We start from the raw sequence: 22,886 nt of genomic DNA on the forward strand, positions 1-22,886 counted from the left end.
GGTCCTGGAGGGCCGGTGTCCTGCACAGTTAAACTCCAACCCTATTCAAACAGACCTCCCTATAGAGTTCAAGTGATCTTGAACACACAGATTAGTTTGTTCAGGTGTTTTTGACTAGTGTTGGAACAAAACTCTGCAGGGACACCAGCCCTCGAGGATCAAGTTTGCCTATCCTGGTGTAGAGCTTCATGGCAAAGGCTGTGAATACTGATGTACATGTGAGTTTTCAGCTTTTTTATTTTTAATAAATTTGCAACAATTTCAACAGATCTATTTTCACATTGTCATTATGGGGTATTGTGTGTAGAATTTAGAGGGGAAAATGTATTTAATGTGGAAAAAGTGAAGCGCTATTGATACTTTCACAACAGGTTAACTCGCATGCTTTAGTATAGTGTGGTTCAAAAACAGTTTAATAGGCTATTTACTATAAATTACTATAGTATTTTGTCACGTGTGAACGAGATAGAAGAATGCACTGGGAAAAGTAGCTTGTATCTGCAAAAGCTGATTTGGAAACAGCAGAGCCGCTGTTACGTTAAGTTAGCTAACAGAACCAGCATAACCTACTTGCAAACACAACAGGCTGTATTTCCTAAATTGAGTTCAGATGAGAAATTGTGGGCCACAAGAATATGACCCATATTCAGTGTTCGCTGGGAATATTAATGCCCGACAAAACGCCTGCTTCATGGGCCCACATTAGAGGAGGCGGAAGCGCTCTGTGAAACCGCAGGAGGACCAGGACACAGTCAGGTACTTTCCAGGGAAACGGCCAAAAATAGCCACCATTTCCACTCAAATGAACACGCTACACAACAGGGGCCTGCAAACACACACACACACACACACACACACACACACACACACACACACACACACACACACACACACACAGAGACACAGAGACACAGAGAGAGAGATACAAACACACACTAAAAAAGGACACACAAACACATCCACACACACGAACACACAAACAGTGAGAGTGAGAGACAAATACACTCAACCAGACAAAAAGGACCCCCCCCCCACAAGGAGAGACAACCACACAAGCAGAGATGTGCACACATACAAAACCATGCACACAAAGAACATACAAACACACACACACACACACACACACACACACACACACACACACACACACACACACACACACACAAATAATCATGCATGTACACATGAAAGCACAGCCACACAAATACGCACAAACACACACGTGCACACACACACGTGCACACACACACACACGTGCACACACACACACACACACACACACACACAAATAAACATGGATGTGCACAAGAAAGCACAGCCACACAAATACGCACAACCACACACGCACACGCACACGCACACACACACAAATAAACATGCATGTACACAAATACGCACAACCACACACGCACACACACATGTAGTATGCACAAATATGCACAACCACAGAAACACAAACACAGCAACCTTAGCAACACCTTAGCAACCACCTAGAACACCCTAGCAAAAGCCCAGCAACGCCTAAGCAACCAATCAAAACACCCTAGCAACTACCAAGCAAAAACTTAGCAACGGCCTAGAGCACCCTAGCAACTGCCAAGCAATGTCTTAGCAACCACTCAAACAACCTAGCAACACCTTTGAAACCACCTGGCAACCACTAAGAATACCCAAGCAACTGTCTAGCAACACCTTAGTAACCACCTAGACTACTCTAGCAACTGCCTAGCAACGCCTTAGCAACCACTCTGAACACCCTTGCAACAGCCCAGCAACCACTCAAAACATCCTAGCAACTACCTAGCAACACCTTAGCAATGAACCACAACACCCTAGCAACTGCCTAACAATGTCTTCACAACCGCTCAAAACAACCTAGCAATGCCTTAGCAACCACTCTGAACACCCTAGCAATGACTTAGCAACCACTCAGAACATCCTGGCAACCGCCTAGCAGTCACTCAGAACACCCTAACAACCACCAAGCAACATCTTAGCAACCATCTAGACCACCCTAGCAACCACCTAGCAACCACTTAGAACACCCTAGCAGCTATCTAGCAACACCTAAGCAACCTCCTAAACACCCTAGCAACTGCCTAGCAATGCCTTAGTAACCGGCTAGCAACCACTCAGAACACCTTAGCAACCACTCTGAACACCCTAGCAACGCCTTAGCAACCACCAAAAATACCCTAGCAACCACCTAGAAATCACTCAGAACACCCTAGCAACCACCAAGCAACACTTTAGCAACCACCTTTACCACCCTAGCAAACGCTTATCCACCATTAAGAACATCCTAGCAACCGCCTAGCAACACCTAAGCAACCATCTCCACATCCTAGCAATGCCTTAGTAACCACCTAGCTACCGCTCCAAACACCATGGCAACTGACTAGTAACACCTTAGCAACCACCTAGCAACACTTTAGCAACCACTCAGACCACCCTAGCAAGAACGCAGAAGACCCTAGCAACACCTTAGCAACCACGCAGAACACCCTACCAACTGCCTAGCAAGAAACATGCCACACAAACAAGCACAACCACATACACACGTATGCACAACCACAGAGACACAAACACAGAGACAAACGCAAAGGCGCGCGCGCACACACAGTGGGAAGCAGGAAGCGCCAGAGGGAACAAGCTCTAGAAAGCACACAGACAGACACAAGCTGGCGTGACACTTCACGCTAAAGGTTATTTTATTAAAGCCCTTCAATCGCTCCACATGCAGCAACAGAAGTCGCACCCAAATACACTCCATTTCCCCAAACGCAGGCCGACGCTCGGGCCTCCTCTTCCCCTGGGTGACCTGTGGGCCAGTCTTGTTTATCCAGGGCCACAGTTACCACTATTCTTATTCCTGCTATTTATAAAGCCGACTGTGCTCTATTGGAAGAGCAGCAGACGGCATTGTAGACGCGACAGTGACTTATACACAGCTCGCATGCTACACAACACTGCAGAGCGAGAGTGTGTGGGGTCAGTATATTGTTTTTCTAAAGATGCAGACATTTATCATTGCCTCTCTGTTTACTCCAGACCGGTTTTCCTAGCATTAGCATTGGCGACTGAAGGTGGGTCATTCCTGTTATGAAGCAACAGCTCTTTAAAGGGATAGTTCACCACAAAAATGAAGATGCACTCACTATTTACTCTCCCTCAAGTGGTATTAAGCCTTTGAGTTATTTATTCTGTTCAACACAAAATACAACATTTTTCAAAGTATCTTCTTTTGGGATTACTTATGAGACTTGAACACAAAGGAAGTTTTTTTGAAGAAAGACAAAAACAAGAACAAAAACTGTTACCACAGACTTCAATAGTAGGAAAAACAAAGACTATGAAAGTCAATAGTTACAGGTTTAAAGACATTTTTCTAAATATCTTCTTTTACGTTTATTCAAGACGTGTCGAATGCAGGAAAAAGACATTCGGAAAAAAGCTAAAAACCTGTAATTATTGACTTTCATAGTAAGAAAAAACAAACACTATGGAAGTCAATGGTTACAGGTTTCCAACATTTTTCCAAGTATCTTCTTTTGGGTTTACTTATGAGACTTGTCTTGAACACAAAGGCAGATATTTGAAGGAAGGCAAAATAATAATAATAATAATAAAAAAAATTAAAAATAAAAATAACCACTGACTTTAATAGTTAGAAAAACTAATTCTATGAAAGTCACTGGTTAGAGATGTTCAACATTTTTCAAAGTATCTTTTTTTGTGCTCTTTTGGGTTTACGCGAGAGACTTTTGTCAAACACATAGGATGATATTTTGAAAAAAGCCACACAACTGAAGCCGCTGACTGCCATAGTGGGAAAAACAAATACTATGGAAGTCAATGGTTACAGGTTTACAACATTTTTCTAGGTATCTTCTTTTGGGTTTACTAATGAGACTTGTCTTGAATTCATAGGACGATTTTTTGAAAAAAAAAAAGCCACACAACTGAAAGCACTGACTGCCATAATAGGAAAAACAAATACTATGGAAGTCAATGGTTACAGGTTTCCAACATTTTTCAAAGTATCTTCTTTTGGATTTACTCATGGTGACACAAAAGAAAGTAAAAAAAACTATAACTACTGACTTCAATAGTAGGAAAAACAATTACTATGAAAGTCAATGGTAACAGGTTTAAAAAAAGAATCTAAATATCTTCTTTTGCATTTACTCAGAAGAGACGTGACGAATGCAGAGAAAGATATTCTGAAAAAAACTAAAAACCTGTAACCATTGACTTTCATAGTTGGAAAAACAAATATTATAAAAGTCAATAGTTTCAGGTTTCCAACATCTTTCAAAGTATCTTCTTTCGTATTCTTTTAGGATTACTCAAAAGACTTGTGTCAAACACAAAGGAAGATATTCCGAAGAAAGCTAAAAACCAGTAACCATTGACCTTTGTTGTAGGAAAAACAAATACTATCAAAGTCACTGGTTACAGATGTTCAACATTTTTCAAAGTATCTTCTTTTGTGCTCTTTTGGGTTTTTCCGAGAGAGACTTTTGTCAAACACATAGGAAGATATTTTGAAAAAAGCCACACAACTGAAGCCGCTGACTTCCATAGTGGGAAAAACAAATACTATGGAAGTCAATGGTTACAGGTTTACAACATTTTTCAGGGTATATTCTTTTCTTCTGGGTTTACCCAAAAGAGCAGTGTCAAACACAAAGGAAGATATTGTGAAGAAAGCTGAAAATCTGTAACCACTGACTTCCACAGTAGGAAAAACAAATACTGTAGAAGTCAGTGGTTACAGGTTTCTAACATTTTTCAAAGTATCTTCTTCTGTGTTTACTCAAGAGACTTATGTTAAACACGAAGGGAGATTTTCTGAAGAATGCTAAAAACCTGTAACCATTGACGTTCATATTAGGAAAAACAAATATTATAAAAGTCAATAGTTACAGGTTTCCAACATTTTTCAAAGTATCTTCTTTTGGGCTTACTCAAAAGACTTGTGTCAAGCACACAGGAAGATATTGTAAAGAAAGCCAATAAACTGTAACCACTGACTTTCATAGCTTTCTAACATTTTTCAAAGTATCTTCTGTTGTATTCTTCTGGGATTACTAGAGACCTGTGTCAAACACAAAGCTACAGTAGATATTCTGAAGAAAGTTAAAAACCTGCAACCATTGGCTTTCGCAATAGGAAAACACATACTATGAAAGTCAGTGGTTGCAGGTTTCCAACATTTTTCAAAGCATCTTCTTTTGGCCTTACTCCAGAGAGGTGTGTCGAACACAAAAGAAGATACTCTGAAAAATGTTGGAAACCTGTAACCATTGACTTCCATAGTAGGAAAAACAATCCAAAAGTCAATGGTTGCATGTTTCCAACATTTTTCTAAATATCTTCTTTTGTGTTAAACAGAAGAAAGAAAATCATAAAGCTTTTAAATGAAAATTAATGGAAAATTAAATAATTAAATGGACATTTTTATAAATGAAAGATAATAATGTCTCTGTTCTGTGAATTATCTTCATTTATAATAACAAACATTCATGTTTTAAAGAGAGTCAACCAATTAACACCGGGAACAGGTAACAAAACTCAACTGCTAATCCACTGGTAATACCCGCTGATTTTTTTGCTGTTGTTTTCCCTCTAAAATGATGTCACCTCCTGGAGGATGATGTCAATAGCTGGCTTTCCCTAGAATTTATAAAAGACTAGGAACAACAAAAACAGGATGCAAGGTGATATCGGTGGACACCCCAGAGAAGAAAATAATAAAAACAAAGACGAATGTAGAAGTGTGAGATGTATAGACACCTGTAATGTTCCTGACAAAAACTAATGTTTGCACATAAATGTTTATTATTTGATCAAAAATATTATTAAAAAAAAAATAAAGTTCACCAAACTACAAGAAATTAACATTACATTTATAATTGTTATTTGCATTTGCTTAATTATTATGAAAACAATACGAATTCTATCCTTGAAAAAATGTCACATTTTATCCAGAGTAATATTTATTACAAATTAACTTAAATAATAAATGAACAAATAATAATTATATTTATAACACACACAGGACAGGTTGGACAGGTGTACCTAATAAAGTGGCCGGTTGGCGTGTATGTGTATATACGTTTACCGGTCACTTTATTAGGTACACCTGTCCAACTGCTCATTAACGCAATTTTCTAATCAGCCAATCACATGGCAGCAATTCAATGCATTTAGGCATTCAGACATGGTCAAGATGATTTGCTGCACTTCAAAACGAGCATCGATGATGTGGGGGAAATTTTCTTGGCACACATTGGGCCCATTAGTACCAATTGAGCATCATATCAACGCCACAGCCTGAGTATTGTTGTTGACCATGTCCATCACTTTATGACCACAGTGTACCCATCTTCTGACGGCTACTTCTAGAAGGATAATGCGCCATATTAAGGCATGAATCATCTCAGACTGGTTTCTTGAACATGACAATGAGTTCACTGTACTCAAATGGCCTCCACAGTCACCAGATCTCAATCCAATAGAGCACCTTTGAGATGTGTTGGAGATCCGGATCATGGATGTGCAGCTGACAAATCTGCAGTAACTGCGTGATGCTATCATGTCAGTACGGACCAAAATCTCTGAGAAATATTTCCAGTAGCTTGTTAAATCTAAGCCACAAAGTATCAAGGCAGTTCTGAAGGCAAAAGGGAGTCCAACCTGCTACTAGTAAGGTGTACCTAATAAAGTGGCCGATGTATGTGTGCATGTGTGTGTGTGTGTGTGTGTGTGTGTGTGTATATATATATATATATATATATATATATATATATATATATATATATATATATAAAATAAAGTGAAAAACTGCACATCTGAAATACACCTATAACTTAATTTCCTGTTTTAGCCCTGTGTACGCTCTCAGCATATAAACAGCAGCTGCCACACAACATTTCAGATTTGATGGATTTCTCATTTCTTGATTTGATTTCATTGGAGACATGAAGCGTGTGCGCAGCGGGAGTGACCCAGGTGTGCTGTTTTTTGTTGGTTCGCACAGCTTGATTTCACCAGTAAATTGAAAGCTCTTCCTGCGGGAGCGAGCCGAGCACCAGAGCCAAAGCTTTCATTTAAACACGTGTCCGATGCGAAGGAACATCCGCGTCCGTGGGGAAAAGGCCGTTTTGTGATTAGCGTACAGGTCAGTGTGAGTTACTGGAGACCCGGGCAGTCTCCGTTCCCGCCTCTGCCAGCTTTCCACGCGGATTTCGCCACTTTCCTCCAGTGATTTACGAAGCTACTGCGAGCAGCTGGAAGACTTTTACCTTTCTGGAGTCAAAGTGTTTCTTGACGGAGAGCTCATTCAGCGGGCCTGTAAATCCAAGAGGGGACGATAAATCCTGGCCACTGCACTGAATTCATCACTCCCGAGTGGGAAAACGAAGCCTTCAGCCAGTGAACGACAGGGGAAACAAAATCATAAAAAAGCCTGAGGAGGGGCAATCAACTAAACACGAGATATGAGCGGAAGAATGCGGCCGCTTTAATGATTCTGTTGATGATTAAAGAAAGGAAGTGGTATATTAAAGCCGCAGGTACACAGTGAAATGAGATGCTGTGAATTCATCCGAGAGTTCACTGGTGTGAGGAACAGAAAGGCTGTTATGCAATGTTACGCTTGCCCTCGATGTACCACTCTGAGTCATGAAAGTGTAGCAAAGCAAAGCCATCCACTGGAAAAAGAGACTGCATTACTGCGAAACAGAGACGGAGGGAAAGAAACTGATGAACAAAGTCGAACAAAAACGTCAATCGTCCTTCACTCAAAAATAGACCTGTGTGTCTTACTTCAACTACTTATTCAAAATGAGCTGTAACGACACAATTCTTACGTTTTTTCAGGACAACTTAAAAGTTTTATGTTCAATCTACTTACATTTCTAAAAACAATTATGTTAGTAATCGTGTGGAGCCCAGCATTTTTTACAGTGTTTGGATTTTCATGGGTCGAACCCTTTACTTTGGTACTATTAAGGATCCTAATTAACATAGCATAGGAGGAGTTTTAAATTTACATTAGGCTTATTATTGATACGCACCCCTAAATACATTTCTGGGGAGCGGCAAATATGTCCCAGGAGCTACGTTTTTTTTGCATTTTTGATTTTGCAAATCCATCAGAGGCCGCTGTGTATGCTTTTTCAGATCTCGAATTTCCATTTGCTCCTGCTGTTCTCGGGTAAATCCACAGTGAGTGGTTGTTAGGTGGGTGGATTTGGGATGGCGGTGTGTGTTTGTCTGAATAACACAGTTGAGAACTGGATTAGTAACTGTGCTGTGGTTGTTAGTAACTGTATTATAGACCAGGTTTCGTGCGGACTAATGCTGCGTTCACACCAGAAGCTGAACGCGCATCAAGCGCGAGTGAATTACATGTTAAGTCAATGCAAACGCATGAATAGACATCCTGTAGCGCGATACACGCAAATGGCGCAGCACGAATGACGTGAATTGTGTAAATGGCGCGATATGCGCAAATTGAGTGTTTGACATGCTTAACGCGCGTTTCGCGCAAATCACTCGAGTTTGAAAATATGAACTTCAGCGGACATTCGCACCGCGTTAACCAATCAGGAGCTTGCTCTTGTGGGGGCGTGATTGTGACGTATTGCCTGTTGTGGGTATCCCAGGTGAAGTGAATTTGACACGCGAATGAAGCGGGGTTTGACGCGCAAATGAAGCGGGTAAACTCAAATGTTGCGATTTATCCGCGCATTCCGCGTCTGGTGTGAACGCAGCATAAGGGTGTAACAATACGGGTATTCGTATTGAACCGTTCGGTATGACACTTTCTGTTCGGTTTGTAATGCGTACCGAACAAAAAATGTAATATCATAAAAGATAAATGAGGGGAAAAAAAAGTGTACAAAATACAATGTTTTCAGTGCAACAACAGTCAACAAGGCATCGCAAATGACATGACAGGCAACATGCTGACTTCCCCACCTACTGGACTAATATGAAAATGTTCTTCTGATTTATTTACAATTCAGTTTGTACAGTAATTTTTTCTGTATTTTGGTAAAGATATCATATGAGAGACTTGCTTTGTTTATTAAATAAAGTGCATCTAATTGGATTTGCATTTTAAACATTAAATAAACGTTAAAAAAAATTATTATTTTTTATTTCACATATTTAAGTTTTAGTTATGATAATACCAAAATAATTCTGCAGAAATCTGCAGATTTTTAGCAAAATCCTCAGCAGAAATAGCTAAAATCGTCCACAGATTCCGTCTGTAATATTTGAACATGTCAACTCTTCTACATTGACGTCACGGAATCACTAACTGGAATTGGACGAAAACTGGAAACCCGCGCACAACATGTAACTATCCCCGCACTACATGTAACTATCCCTGCAGCATTCAGACAGGTAATTCCTACAGATGCAACAACTTGAATCATAAGGTAAACACAAAACAAAAGTTCCTAGTTTTAGCTAAACACTAGCTCCAATATGTTTACGCAGCTCCCGGATGGTTTGCCATTTCCGGTCAAAATTTGAAGTGTAGAAGCGTCCAAACTTTAACTGCTGATATTGCCCACATTACATCGCGTGTTGGACCCGGGTGAAAAGTGTAAACAAACTACAAACATGGTGGACGGGCAAGACCAACTGTCAAGCAGAGACACTTTGGTATACTGTAGATGCTTGTAAGACTGTTAATCAATATCTCGCCAACAAGAACATATTTAAATCATGTTTTCTGTGTTATATTCAGGCCCGGATTGGCTAATCGGGAGGACCGGGAGAATTCCCGGTGGGCCGGTGCGTTTTTTGGCCGCGAGGGCCGTTGTCCCTAGCTCCAGAATCTGTTGCTCTCAGCAGTCACACTTTTTACATTAATTATTTTTTTTACTTGACCACAGTCTTCTTATTAATTATTTTACCTTAAATGCACAGTTGTTGTGGTCCAGTGGTTAGCGCGTTAGGCTATGACACAGCGGACCCGGGTTTGATCCTCGTCTGAGTAGATTTTTTTTTTTTCATTTTTATTGTTAAGACATATATTACTGTTAGGGTTGTTGAACATTTGAAGTTCTAAAGCAGCTGTTTTCTCAAAAAAAAATACGTGATAGTGTCATTAGAGACTGATTTGGAAATTACCTTATTTTAATATAGTCAGTCGTGAACTGAGGTGGGCCGGTCTGAGGCTTGAAACTCCAGGGCTGAAAAGGAGTCCAACTCCGGCCCTGGTTATATTCCATCTGCAACAACAATATCGGACTTCTATAAAGCTATGTTTGGACATTAACGTCTGAATGCAGAACTATCCAAAGGCCTGAGGAAATTTCTCTGCATGAAAGACTCTCGAATAGGAGATTAAACTGCTGCTGTTTCTCCAATAAGGTAGGAAATGAAATACGACAGAAATGTGTACGATGTGTGGATGATTGACAGGGCTCAGCAACACAACGATCTGTTAATGAGGAAGTACCAAAGCTTGCATTCTCTTCTGTTACACACTCAAAAGCATATGTTATTCCTTCACAAGAAAGTACATACTTTTAGGGCGTAGTATAAGTATGTATATTGGGATAAAGCATAAATCAGCCCGAAGTATAAAGTTCAACTAAATTAGTTTAAATTAAGTAGAAGTAGCACAATTAAATTGTAGTGAAATTGCTAAATTTCATTGTATAAAGATAACCAAATAAAATTGAGTAAGTCAAACTTAATTTGTTTGTATAAAATCAGCCCACGCAAATTGCTTCCGACCACTTAATCACGCAATGAATAATTTTTTTCCAGAGTATAGTCAAAAATGACCTGCTGCTTGTTCAAACTACTTCTTTAAAATGAGCTGAAACATGATTCCTGTGAGATAACCTAATTCTTTTATGTATCAATCCACTTAACTTTGTAAAAACGATTAACCTGATTAATTTGTGTTGGGACAACATGAAGAAATCATGTGGAACTGCATTTTTGGTTTCCAGTTTACAAGAGTATCATGAGCTGTTTTCTTTTTAACACCATCCACCACATTTTCTACTCTTTTAATTATTTACAGCCTCTATCAGTGGATTTCAACCTGTGGGATGAAGCTGTGCAACCGTGCAACACAAAAACAGAGATTGAGGGAAAGAAATCGAGAGTGGAGCTGACAGATATTCACAAACCACCACCCGGGGAGCATTTTAAGGAGGCCATTTTACCCTTTTAAATGAAGGCTGAATGAGCGGCGGAGTGAAAATATGAAGCAGGTTTACTCAAGAGACTCCAATCCTCTCTGATTGAGGTGGGGGGCTGGCAAGTAACGCTAGTGAAATGAAGCGAGACTCTCGAGGGCGACAGGCGGGCTGTCATTTCCAGTTGACCCGCAGGACCTGCTGAGACACCTGCGTGATAATGCTGTGACAGCGTCGAGATTTGTTCTGGCACAGCAATTTCAGCTTCGCCAAAGTGAGTATATCCACTCACAATCTGCCATTTGGGACTCTTCAATGCATATAGTCAAGCACAAGAGATGATAAAAGTCTTTGGATAGTTATTGATCAAATTTTATTTCATTTTTTAAAAAGTATGAGTGAACCGGAAGTTGCTGAGACTTATTTCTGTATGTTGACATACTTCCAACGGAAAGAGAATATTGAGTAGGGGCGGGGCTTTCTTTTCCTCATCATTCCCTCATAGCAATTTAATAAGTCTGTTCGACTTCTGCACTGCGCAGACCTATCGAAATCGGTCTTTTCAAGAGTTTACACTTAGCTGATGATTGATTATAGAGCTTGTTTGGCATGCTATCCCGGGAGAGAACCCTGAGTTCATAAGATCCTCGAGCCCGGGGCTCCCTCCCATTTGCAAGCAAGAGGGGAGTTTGAGCTCAGGTAGATCTGGAGAACTCCCCTGCTGTAGTAACTAATGAACAGATAGTGATTGCTCTTAAGAGATAACTACTTACTAGGAGCATGTGTATGGTGCCGATTTGGATTAGTCAATCAACTTAAGTTGCATATTTTTGCACGGTTGGAGGAAACCAGGCAACCCAGGGGAAACTCACATGAGCACGATGAGAACGTGTAAACTCCACACAAATACGTTGGCTGGCTTGGTAAGGACTAGAACCAGTGACGTTCTTGCTGTGAGGCAACAGTGCTAACCACTGGGCCACCGTGCAACCCATCCTTTTAGGGGTGGAAGGTGGGATTCTTTAAAACAAAGATAGCTGTCATATGGAACTTTGAACACAAAAACAAAAATATTTAAACAAAATATCTGACCTCTTTATAATAAAGTGAAGTTTATTCATGAACAAATTTCGAGAGGATCACGTGCTTATGATTGTTCGCAGCTGTTCCAACTTTAGCTAATGACTGATTATCCTATCAGACGATCCTTAACTCACTATAAATAACCAGACTTTTCTCATCTCAATATCTTCGTCTTGAAGAAACCCCCCACCCAACCCTACTTTCCCTCCTTTCAAACGGGCGTCACGGTGGCCAGCGATTAGCGCTGTTGCCTCACAGCAAGAATGCCCCTGGTTTAATTCCTTTCCAAACCAGATGGCATTTCTGTGCGGAGTTTGCTCGTTCTCCCCGTGGTCGCGTGGGTTTTCCCCGGGTCCTCCGGTTTCCCACAGTTCAAAAACAAGCACTCTAAACAATTAATCAAAATACATTAGCTAAATTCTGAGTACACCTTTCAGCATACATATCCGACACTTAGCTACTACAAGCACGAAGGGGTGTCATCGAGATCTACCTGAGCTCAAACTCCCCTCTCGCCTTGCAACGGGAGGGAGCCCAGGGCTCGAGGATCTTATAAGCTCAGGGCTCTCTCCCGGGACAGCACGCCAAACTAGCTTTACTATCAATCAACAGCTAAATGTGAACTCTTGAAATAAACATTAAAGAGACTCTTAAACTTGATAAATAAAATGTTACAAAGTGTGTGCAACTAAGGTAGATCAACATCTGTAAGGTGTCAGTAATAATGATACTGTACACCTTAAAGTCTGTAACTCAAAAGAAATAACGAATATCAAATCTGAGCTTTCAAGAAAGGAACCAGCAATCATTATTCAAATGCACATTGCAACATTACAAATTGTGAAGTTGAATGACTACCTCTATGCTAAAAACGCTTTCAGATTGTGTGACATCCTTTATTTACAAGCGCGAGCGCATGGTTTCCTTGACCATTTGAGTTTTGCGCTCGCGTTCCCCTGGCGTCTCTCGTAACGAGCTGACCAGCAACCGTTTTCTCAGAGGATGACAAACAGACAAACCATTGCTGCGTTCTGATACAAATTAATGGAGAAAAGTAAAAAGCGCTGCAGTGTTTGGGTGCGCTGTGTTTGTCTGAGTTAATTATTCTACTATTATTACCAGACATCCCAAGTCTCGCACGTATTTGAATTGAGACTCCTGGATGACAGCAAACAAATGATAAATACGTGGACCTCTTTCACCCATAGACTGTAAAATATATGGACGTAGTATCCGTGATGTCACCCATAGGTTTCTAAAGAGCGCAAAAGAAGCCGCAAGTAGGCGCGGCCAACCGTCGCCATTTTGTTCGCATGTCATCACACCCACGGCGGGATACCAAACAAGGGCAAAGGGGCGGACAGTGAGCGGAGCTACAGACGCATGCTGGCATTTAGCTTGGATCTGGTTCAGACACACTTTACTTTGGGAGAACGCTTAATATTTTATCACCTGTGACTGTGGTTTGTATTCTGACCACTTGTGCTTGGTTGTACACTATATCAATAAAGTGTTTAGACTTGTAAAAACACTGCTGTAATACACTGAGCCACTAAACATTGTTCTTATGACGTTTTTCAACAGGAGGAAAACGCAAATTACTTCCAAACACTTCAGATATAGTCTGTGTTAGTTAATGTAAGACTATTGATGAAATCCAGCATAACACTGTATGACAACGCTTCAGATGACTGTTCTAGAGCCTACAGCTAATCAATCTGACAGATTCTGGAGCTCTAAATATAAATATAAACGATAAATGATCTTAAATAAATCAAATACATGTATAAAGATGGTATTTAAGTATATAACTTTACTCACATGGGAAACGGAGGCCACGTGAATGGTTTGTGAGCACAATTAAGTGCACTCAGCATGCCATTCCATCAAATAAATGTAGGAAACAAGTTCAAAAGGCAGTCGACTGTGTAAAGCCACATAAAACAACACAGAAATACGATAAATACGCCGAGTTCAGTGGCTAATCTGCAGGATTCAGCTGAGGTGACGTGACGGCGACCAACGAGACCTAGCTGTCACTCAAGTGGCCACGCCCTGAATTATGCAAGCTTAATATAACTTAATATAAAGGAAACGGATGAGTTATAAAAAAATTCACCCCCCTCACAGTTGTCATGAAAGGGTAATATTAGCTGTATTAACCAAAATCTTTTTTGTACCAGGCTGTAAACACCTTTTTTTCTGCTGTAAAGTTAGCCATTATAACAGTGGGCTCAATTGAAATTTGCTCTGTTTTGGAGCCAGGAGCGGCCACGACTAGCGGAATTTCGGATGAATTGCAGTTTTAGTTACTTCTGTATTGGCTTCCTGAGAGAGAGCGGGAGGTTGCCGCTTGCTTGCACCACAGCAATTTTTTTTTTCACACTTTTAAAAACAAAAACGAAATTAATACACTTTAATAAATGAAGCAGGTCTGCTTGAAGGATTAATGTTTTTCATAATTGCTAAATGGAGGCCAAATTATTTGCACAGTCAAACTGACCTCAACAGTGATGCTAATTGTGCCATTTTGGTGACTGTTGCTTTAAATTCAAATGAGGTTGTGCTCTTTTTAGAAGAGGTCAGAGCTACAGATGCCTGTGTGTCGGCATAGTGGAAGATTTAAAAACTAGACTTAAATCCTATGCTAATGAAGGAGAGATCATCACTAGTGGGCGGGGCTTTACCACTCTGATGACATGTGCAAAGGGAGAATGTCAATCAAAGTGTTTCTGCAGGCTATTTTTAATAAAGTGTGATTATAAAGAATAAAATTAATATATATTTTACAATTAGAAGCTGCTTATATTCATAGACTTTTGCCACACAATTGTGTTTAAACCCCTTATAAATTAGATTAGAATTAGAATTAGATTTTTGCATAATAGGTCCCCTTCAAAGATTATTTCATTAGCAGTTATTTTTAAAACACTGAACATATAAAGACTTGGACAATAGCCGGTTGGCTAATCCTACAAGTTAGAAGAGATTTAGTCATTTATCTTGCTATCAATACCATCAAAATGCCGTTTTCATTTCCTATTAATAATGGTCTGGCATTCCTCATTAAATAAAGAGGATCTATTAAGTGACCATAATTATGACCTGAAAGGATTAATACCATTCGTATTCTGGCTAGCTCGGAAAATAGATCACTCAGTGCCCAATTATTGGCTTTTGCTTGAGCTCAAGTACAATTAACAAAAAAGGACCCATTTGCATAAGTTAATTAAGTAAAATTGTCAGCCTTTGGCCACATTTGCACTAAAGCCGATGCTTCAGATTGGAACTTGTGAGAATCCAATTCTGGACCATCTAATGGAAGAGATTTGCACATCAATACTTGAAAATGTGTAAAACTTTAATGAAACAATTGTGCAAACAAACCTCTGCATTAATTTAATATAATTAGCCAGTTAAAAAGGGTACTGATTCCCAGATGCTGTTTTTCTTTGTTAACTGCTGCTAAGAACAGTCGTGACATCAGTATACAAAGAAAAATATATTACAGCCCTAAATTCAACATGGATTGGATTACTAATGAGTGAACCACCACTGAAGAAAAAAAAAAAACATTTGCAATATACGAATTATTGCATGAATTATTACTAATATAATACTAAACCCATATAGAACTTGATATATAACAATATATGCAAATCATATATATAACACACAAGTTTATGTTTGGATTTCCCAAACATAAATATGATAGACATTAAAAATAAATAAATAAACAAATAAATAAATAAATAAATAAATATACATATAAATCTTTACATGTTCATGTATGGCCATGTATCCGGTTTCCATTGAGAAGCAGAAATAAAAAGACATCAAGGCCATACAGAAATATTTTCTCAGAATAGTCTCTGCTTTGATACTTCAAAATTCATTGTACAGACACGCATAAAAACATTGTGTTGAGTCTTACAGGTCTGACACAAAACAAGAAGTACCTTTTGCCAGTATTATCAACTTTCTCTTTAAATTAAAGGGAAACATCCAAAACATTTAAATAGTAATAGAATTTCATCAACATGCAAAGATGCACACAAACATGGCACTGCACTGGATATTAATATGCCACCTAAAAATGCTAATTGTACTTTGTTGACCACACAGAAAACCACTGATTATACTGAGAAAACGAGAAAAATGGTTGTGCAAATCTTCAACATGAATCCCTGTCTGAACGCTGCGGAAAAGGTTAGACAGCATGTAACTGACTAAAAGATCTGCTCCGATAGCTGGATATGTCACAGAAACTGTGAGAGGCAAAAATTCAACAAAACGCTTTGACAAGTAAAACCCAGAGGACAATGACAACACGCAGGATAAAAGATAAAGCTTCACAGCCAGACGAGTCAAGAGCCCAAAGTGTCTCGCTCATTTTGCAACAAAAGCACAGTAGCTATCTTTCCATCCAAATATGGCATTAAACTTCTGGATTATCGCATTAAACATTTGTGAATAAAGCAGCGTTTCCAACCAGTGAGTCCAAAAGAACAAAATAGTCACATCCTGATGAACTGACGGCAAATATCAGAAGTGGAATTTGCAGGTTAGGAGACGCCACTGTGGGCCTTTTTCTTATTTAATAAATTACTTACTGGAATTTGATACCAATCGGTGCTAAAATTTTAAATTTCCAGTGTCCATTTCCTGCTAACATTTGAGCGATGTTGAGCACGTTTTTAAACAGCGCTGACTTGCCATTGCGTTCACAGAAATGCCATGCTCAACAGAAATGACTGTGATTGGCTGTAGAGGTCATCAGTTCACTGAACTCACCTCTGTTTACCCTCACGGCAATTTCTGTTGAGCACATGAACACAATGGCAAATCAGCTCTGTTTAAGAGCGCGCTCAAATGTTAGCGGGAAATGGACATTTTTTTTAATTTGAGTACCGATTGGTATCTAATTCCAGTAATGTGATGACACTAATCCACTTGTTAAGTGTGACATCACGTGAAGCGGCTTCCGGGTCCAAGCGCTATATCAAACTGTATAGGCAGACTTATCAAATGGTAATAACAAACGTTTACAAAGCGATGTAATACTTTCTAAAATCATGATAGCAATATATACAAACATGCCTAATTCATTTTTTTAATAAGTTGTAAAAATTTTGGTATTTGTGATGCAGCAAGCCCAGAGACTGTATTAGTGTACACCATGATTTTATAGAAAATGTCATAGGGCTAAAAAGTGGCCATAAACGAATATTTTCTCTATTTAAAGGAGTAGCGAATTGGACCCGGAAACAGTATTCCATACGTCACTAATACCTCACGACAACCGGATTACTTGTGCTTCAGAGTACTAGAATGAAACAATGAACGTGAGGTGGCATTTGTGTTTCCATCGTAGTTTACGGTGATTAACTAATTTGATAAAAAGATTATCCAACCCAATTTCAAAATTTATGAACACCTTGGCGATTCCATTAAGCATTTATTAATGTGATAATTGGTGCTGGGTAAGTTACTTCAAAAATGTAATTAATTACTAATTACATCATTAAAATTGTATTTAAATTGCATTATTATTTACGGTGTCTGAAAAGTAACTCGGTTACCTAATAAGTTTTTAAATTACTTGACTCGACACAACTTAAAATTCAGCACATAAATGCACTTCATACACTACTGGTCAGGAGTTTGGGGTCAGTAGGATTTTTAAATGTTTTAAAATAAGCTTCTCCTGCTCACCAAAGCCGCATTTATCTTATCAAAAATACAGTACAAATGGTAAAACTGTGAAATGTTATTGCACTATAAAATACCCGTCCAACAGCAGTTTATAATGTGATTTAATCATTTATTGCAGTGATTTTAAAGATGATATTTCAGCTACATTATTCCAGCCTTCAGAGTGATATGATCCCTCAAAAATCACTCCAATATTAATTATTATTGTTATTATTAATATTATTATTAATATCACAGTGATAAAAGCATTAATGGCTGGAGTAATCATTTAATTTGAAACTACATACAATAAGAAAGCAGTTATTTAAATGTTTATATATATATATATATATATATATATATATATATATATATATATATATATATATATATATATATATGTATATATATATATATATGTATATATATATATATATGTATATATATATATATATATATATATATATATATATATATATATATATATATGTATATATATATATATATGTATATATATATATATGTATATATATATATATATATATATATATATATATATATATATATATATATATATATATATATATATATGTATATATATATATATATATATATATATATATAAATTATAAAATAATATAAATATTTAAATATTTATTTAACAATAGTCTGACCTTTTTTTACATTTATTAAATGGCAACTTGATGAAAAGAATATAAAAAAATTAATAAAAAACTGACCCCAAACTTTTGACCAGCAGCGTTTAAAATATCAATGCCAAATAGACAATAGAAATTTTAATTCTTTAAATCTGAGCCAAACAGGACCTTTTAGCTTTATTAAGGGATGTAACGCTTTAAGAATTAGAAACATTATATGTATCAAATCACAAAACATTTCAAAGCAATGACACAATAATTACACACCAAATTTTGACAGGAATTTCAGACTCTGTGTTCATTGATTCTCAAGCATGTTCAATCAGTTCCACTTCTCTTAATTGATGGATCCAGAACTGTTGAATTTGTGTACAGTATTTAAAGAAGTACATAATGAGTTACTGTAATTAAATTACCTGACCATTAACACACTTTTATGTTCCAAAGATGCAAGGCCACTAGATTTGTCACTAAACAATAACTGAATCAGCTGTGTATTGTGTGCGAGCGTTGCTGATGATATTGGTAAAATTCAAGATTTGTGAGTCATACAGCTTTGGGTAACTCAAATCAGCCACCACAAGTCTCTCCTCCATCTTCAAAAGTCTCCATAGTCATCTTGACAACACAAACACTGCTGTCACCTCAACAGAAACCCCACCTCTGCTTTCGTTTGAATGGCAAAAACACAAGTTGCAGCAGGCGGTTAAAACACGAGGCGCGCAGAACAGATAAGCAGAGTGTGAAACGCTCACTGCCGTTAGTAAATCATTTAAAAAAGTCACCTCTCAAAGCAAAAAGCACATTCGGTGTTGATCGGCCCCTTACTTTTTCTGTGGAAAAGTAATCTAATTACAGTACCTAGTTACTCTGTAATTAATTACACACAACACTGGTGATAATTAAAAACATGCATAAAAATAGGTAAACAGAAACATAGCTAGGTCTAAACAACAACACACATGCTCAAGTACATCTGGAATGCGCATCTCACCTTTAAGTTGATCTGCAACCACACTCGGTCCAATCCTTTCTGTGACTCGGCCATCTTCTCGCAAGTAGCGGTCATCCAAGAACTTGTCCGTAGCCTCCGACAGGTGAACCTTCCCGGCAACACCCAACTGCTCCATGAGATTGGCTAGGTTTACGTCATTGGACCAGACATCGAATTTGAAGCGCTTCATGCCGAGGATGCCACAGAGCACGGTGCCTGTATGGATGCCAACCCGCATGTTCACCATCTCCTTTTTTTCCTGGCAGAACTGCTCAATGGCCTGAATCATCCCAAGCCCCATTTCCACACAACAGTAGGCATGGTCCTCTCTTGGTTCGGGACAACCTGCCACGCAATAATAACAATCCCCAAGAGTGCTGATCTTCTCGCAGCATGTAAGCTCGCACAGGCGATCAAATCGCCCAAATAAGTCATTAAGAAGTCCCACAAGGGCATGAGCTGACTTGTTGGCGCTCATCTTAGTGAATCCCACTATATCAGCAAACAGTATACTGACCGGCTCCATGCGCTTCATGTTGAAAGGCCGAAAGATGATCTGCCCCCGAGGAATCGAAGTCTTCTTGCGTTTAGCGCTCTTGGGGCTGGAAGCTCCCGCAATCGCTGCTCCCGTCGAGTAGCGTTTAACCGAATTATCATTATCGTCATCGCCCTGCTTCATAAGCTCATCAGCCACCCTACGAGGCATCACCGAGTGGATCATCCGCTCCTTCAGGGCCTTTTCCACCTCCAAGTCTTTCCCGTGCATGATAGCCTGCCCGACCTTGAGGAACGTGCTGCGGGAACGCACTTCAGACATGATGAAAAGGTGAATGCCGATGATGTGGGCGCACACATGCAAAATAGCCCGTCCAGGGATCAGCCAGTAAAGTGTCTCCAAATGCTCCTCGGTGGAGTTGCTCCACCTGTTGTCTTGAATCAAGTGCATCCATCCAAGAGTCTCAAAAAGCACCGAGTAGATCAGGCCAAGCAGTAGTGAAGCATAAAATCGGACATGGAGGAAACTGTAGAGCAACGAAAGCACCTCCATACCTAGAGAAAAGGTACCAACTGGGGACAAACACGGGGTAACTAGATCTCCACTTTGGGTGGCTTCGAATGTCAGATTTTTATCCTCGGCACCACTGAAGTCGTCATCTTCATCCTTCAAAGGAGGAGCGTTAAAGTCACTAAAGCCTGATGTTTGGATCTGAGGTGCAAGCGTGAGTGCAAAGGTCACGACTATGAGCAACAGGGAGGCTTGGTTGTAGCAGTGAACATAAAAGCGAGTGAACGTGAAGACAAACAGGACACAACAGAGGAGCAGGAAGGAGGCTGTGGGCAATAAGAAGGCAGTTCGTTCACATCGATTAGCGTTAGCCATGAAGAACAACCCCCAAAGGAGGCTGGCAGCCGCCAGGTAGAACAACACACAGCGGAAGCGCCTCCGCGTCTGCGGGAAGCAGCGCTCGCGACAGGCTTCCTCCAGGATGTTGGAGTCAAACTTGGGGTTCCAGAAGTGTCCAGCTGACCTCTCGAACAGCTGTGGCATCTTCCTCTGAGTGCGCAGGCTTTTGACCACCGGCTTGCGGATGGCAGATTCGCCAGAGCTACAGCTGGAGGAGATGCTGTACTTGCAGTGTTTGGAGCCCCCGATGAGGTTGCACATGGCACTGGCACCAAAACTCCCACGCTGCTGTTTGTGCGGTTTAACGCGCACAGAAACGGCACCATCGCCACTGGAGTCACAGCTTGCTTCACTGTTGTGAAACAGTAGATGCTGAGGAGAAGCCATAATTCTGCTTAGACTAGATGTGAGCTGAGATAAACGGCGCACAGATGGAAAAACAATCAAGAGGGAAAACAAATGGAAATTGAGTCATACGACTCTTGACGGCGAACGGTTTACTTAAGACAGTTCCAGGATTTTAGGTAAGGTTTTCACCTCATGACGTCAATAGCGCATTCCTCTTCTCCTCTGTCCTTCTCGACGCACATGGGTCAGAGAGATTTATCCAGGGCGCATGGAGTATCTCAACTGACTACTATAGTAAATCAAAATGTTCTTACATAAGTTACACCACAGAAATAAAGACTCAAGTCAGAGACTGTTTGCTTTGACTCCGTAGGGAACTTCTTAACTCCAATCTGACTCCATTTTCTCCATAAATGAGCCATTACATTGGTTTTCGAGAAGGATATTGTTGCGTTTAATAGACTACCAGCATGCATGCTTGAAGATGGCATTTCTCATATCCATCTCTATAAAGTCCTAAAAGTATTGATCCAATAATCAAACAATAAAGAGAGTCAAACTTTTATCAGGAGAAGAGTATCTTAGATCAGTGCAAAAGTGTCCATAAATAACGTGAGGTGTTTTAACTTTATTAGCTTTACAGGAAAAAATAAATAAATCAAAGCCTTACGTCCTCCGTTTGTTCTGTAGATACGTAATGCTCATACTCGCGGTCATTTGGGGACTCCGCGTCCTGTCAAAAAGACAGAGGGGGTGCTGATGTCAAAATCAACCAGTCTTCTCACAAAAAAATGGCCTGTCGTGTTAATATTCTCTTGACTGGAGCACCGACCTTTCCTGAGTTCCCACTCCGGATCTCGCAGGGGCTCCTATTGCGAATAAAACGTGCGTAACGAGATGAAAAAACCACGAAGAATGCGCGTGTTTAAATACGCTGCAAAACTTATCATGCAAGACGCGTGATGTCCAGTATATTCCCATACACTCGAAAGTACTGTAGTGTCATTTTAGGTTTATCTTGAAGTCATGCACGCAAAAACTTAAATGCATCAGAACTGAATTCACACTGTAGCCAGAATTTAGTCAAGTTTGCGTTTCTTTAACGTAGACTGAAAGTCTTCTCTCTCTCTCCATAGACTCGCAGTGATAAAGTGCCTCTTTGGTTTCTCTTCAGGACTCATTGCCACGGGCAGCTTTCTCCAGTGACATCCAAACAAACCTCTTTCTCAGCCGGTTCCTCTGTTTTCTCCATCAGGACACAGCATGGCACTCCTGACACATGTCAGCGTCTCGCGGGCATCACAGTGCACTTAAAGTGTGCGTTTGCGCGTGGCCATCAGACATCACCGAGATCTCCATCTGTATTCGCGATCCGACGCGGTGTCTGTGCAAAAAAAAGTCCACCAGACGCTGGAAATACATTGAGAGGTGGGGATAAACGCGTGCGTGCTCGCTCCGGAGAGAGAACAACAGAGGGGTGGCGAGCACGCACTCCCAACAAACCGCAGTGTTCGCGTCCG

The 22,886-nt window shown here is 39.7% G+C and overlaps 1 protein-coding gene across 4 annotated transcripts in view; it reads right to left on the minus strand.

Moving 5' to 3' along the window:
- The window catches only part of adcy9b (adenylate cyclase 9b), a 147,118-nt gene extending 124,362 nt beyond the window's left edge, over positions 1-22,756 (minus strand). Inside the window, exons 1-3 of one of the 4 annotated variants that reach the window (XM_087243907.1) lie at positions 22,199-22,756; positions 22,037-22,099; positions 19,614-21,882 (exon numbers count right to left, since the gene is read on the minus strand). In XM_087243907.1, the coding sequence (XP_087100033.1) occupies positions 19,614-21,405 (1,792 nt within the window). In that variant the 5' untranslated portion in view covers positions 21,406-21,882; positions 22,037-22,099; positions 22,199-22,756. Of the gene's footprint in view, positions 1-19,613 lie in introns of all 4 variants that reach the window. The other 3 variants (XM_087243905.1, XM_087243906.1, XM_087243904.1) reach the window with 3 other exon arrangements.
- Between the last annotated feature and the right edge of the window lie 130 nt (positions 22,757-22,886).

This window comes from Danio rerio, chromosome 3, assembly GCF_052040795.2.
Source record: "Danio rerio strain M-AB ecotype USA chromosome 3, GRCz13ab, whole genome shotgun sequence".
Lineage (NCBI taxonomy): Eukaryota > Metazoa > Chordata > Actinopteri > Cypriniformes > Danionidae > Danio > Danio rerio.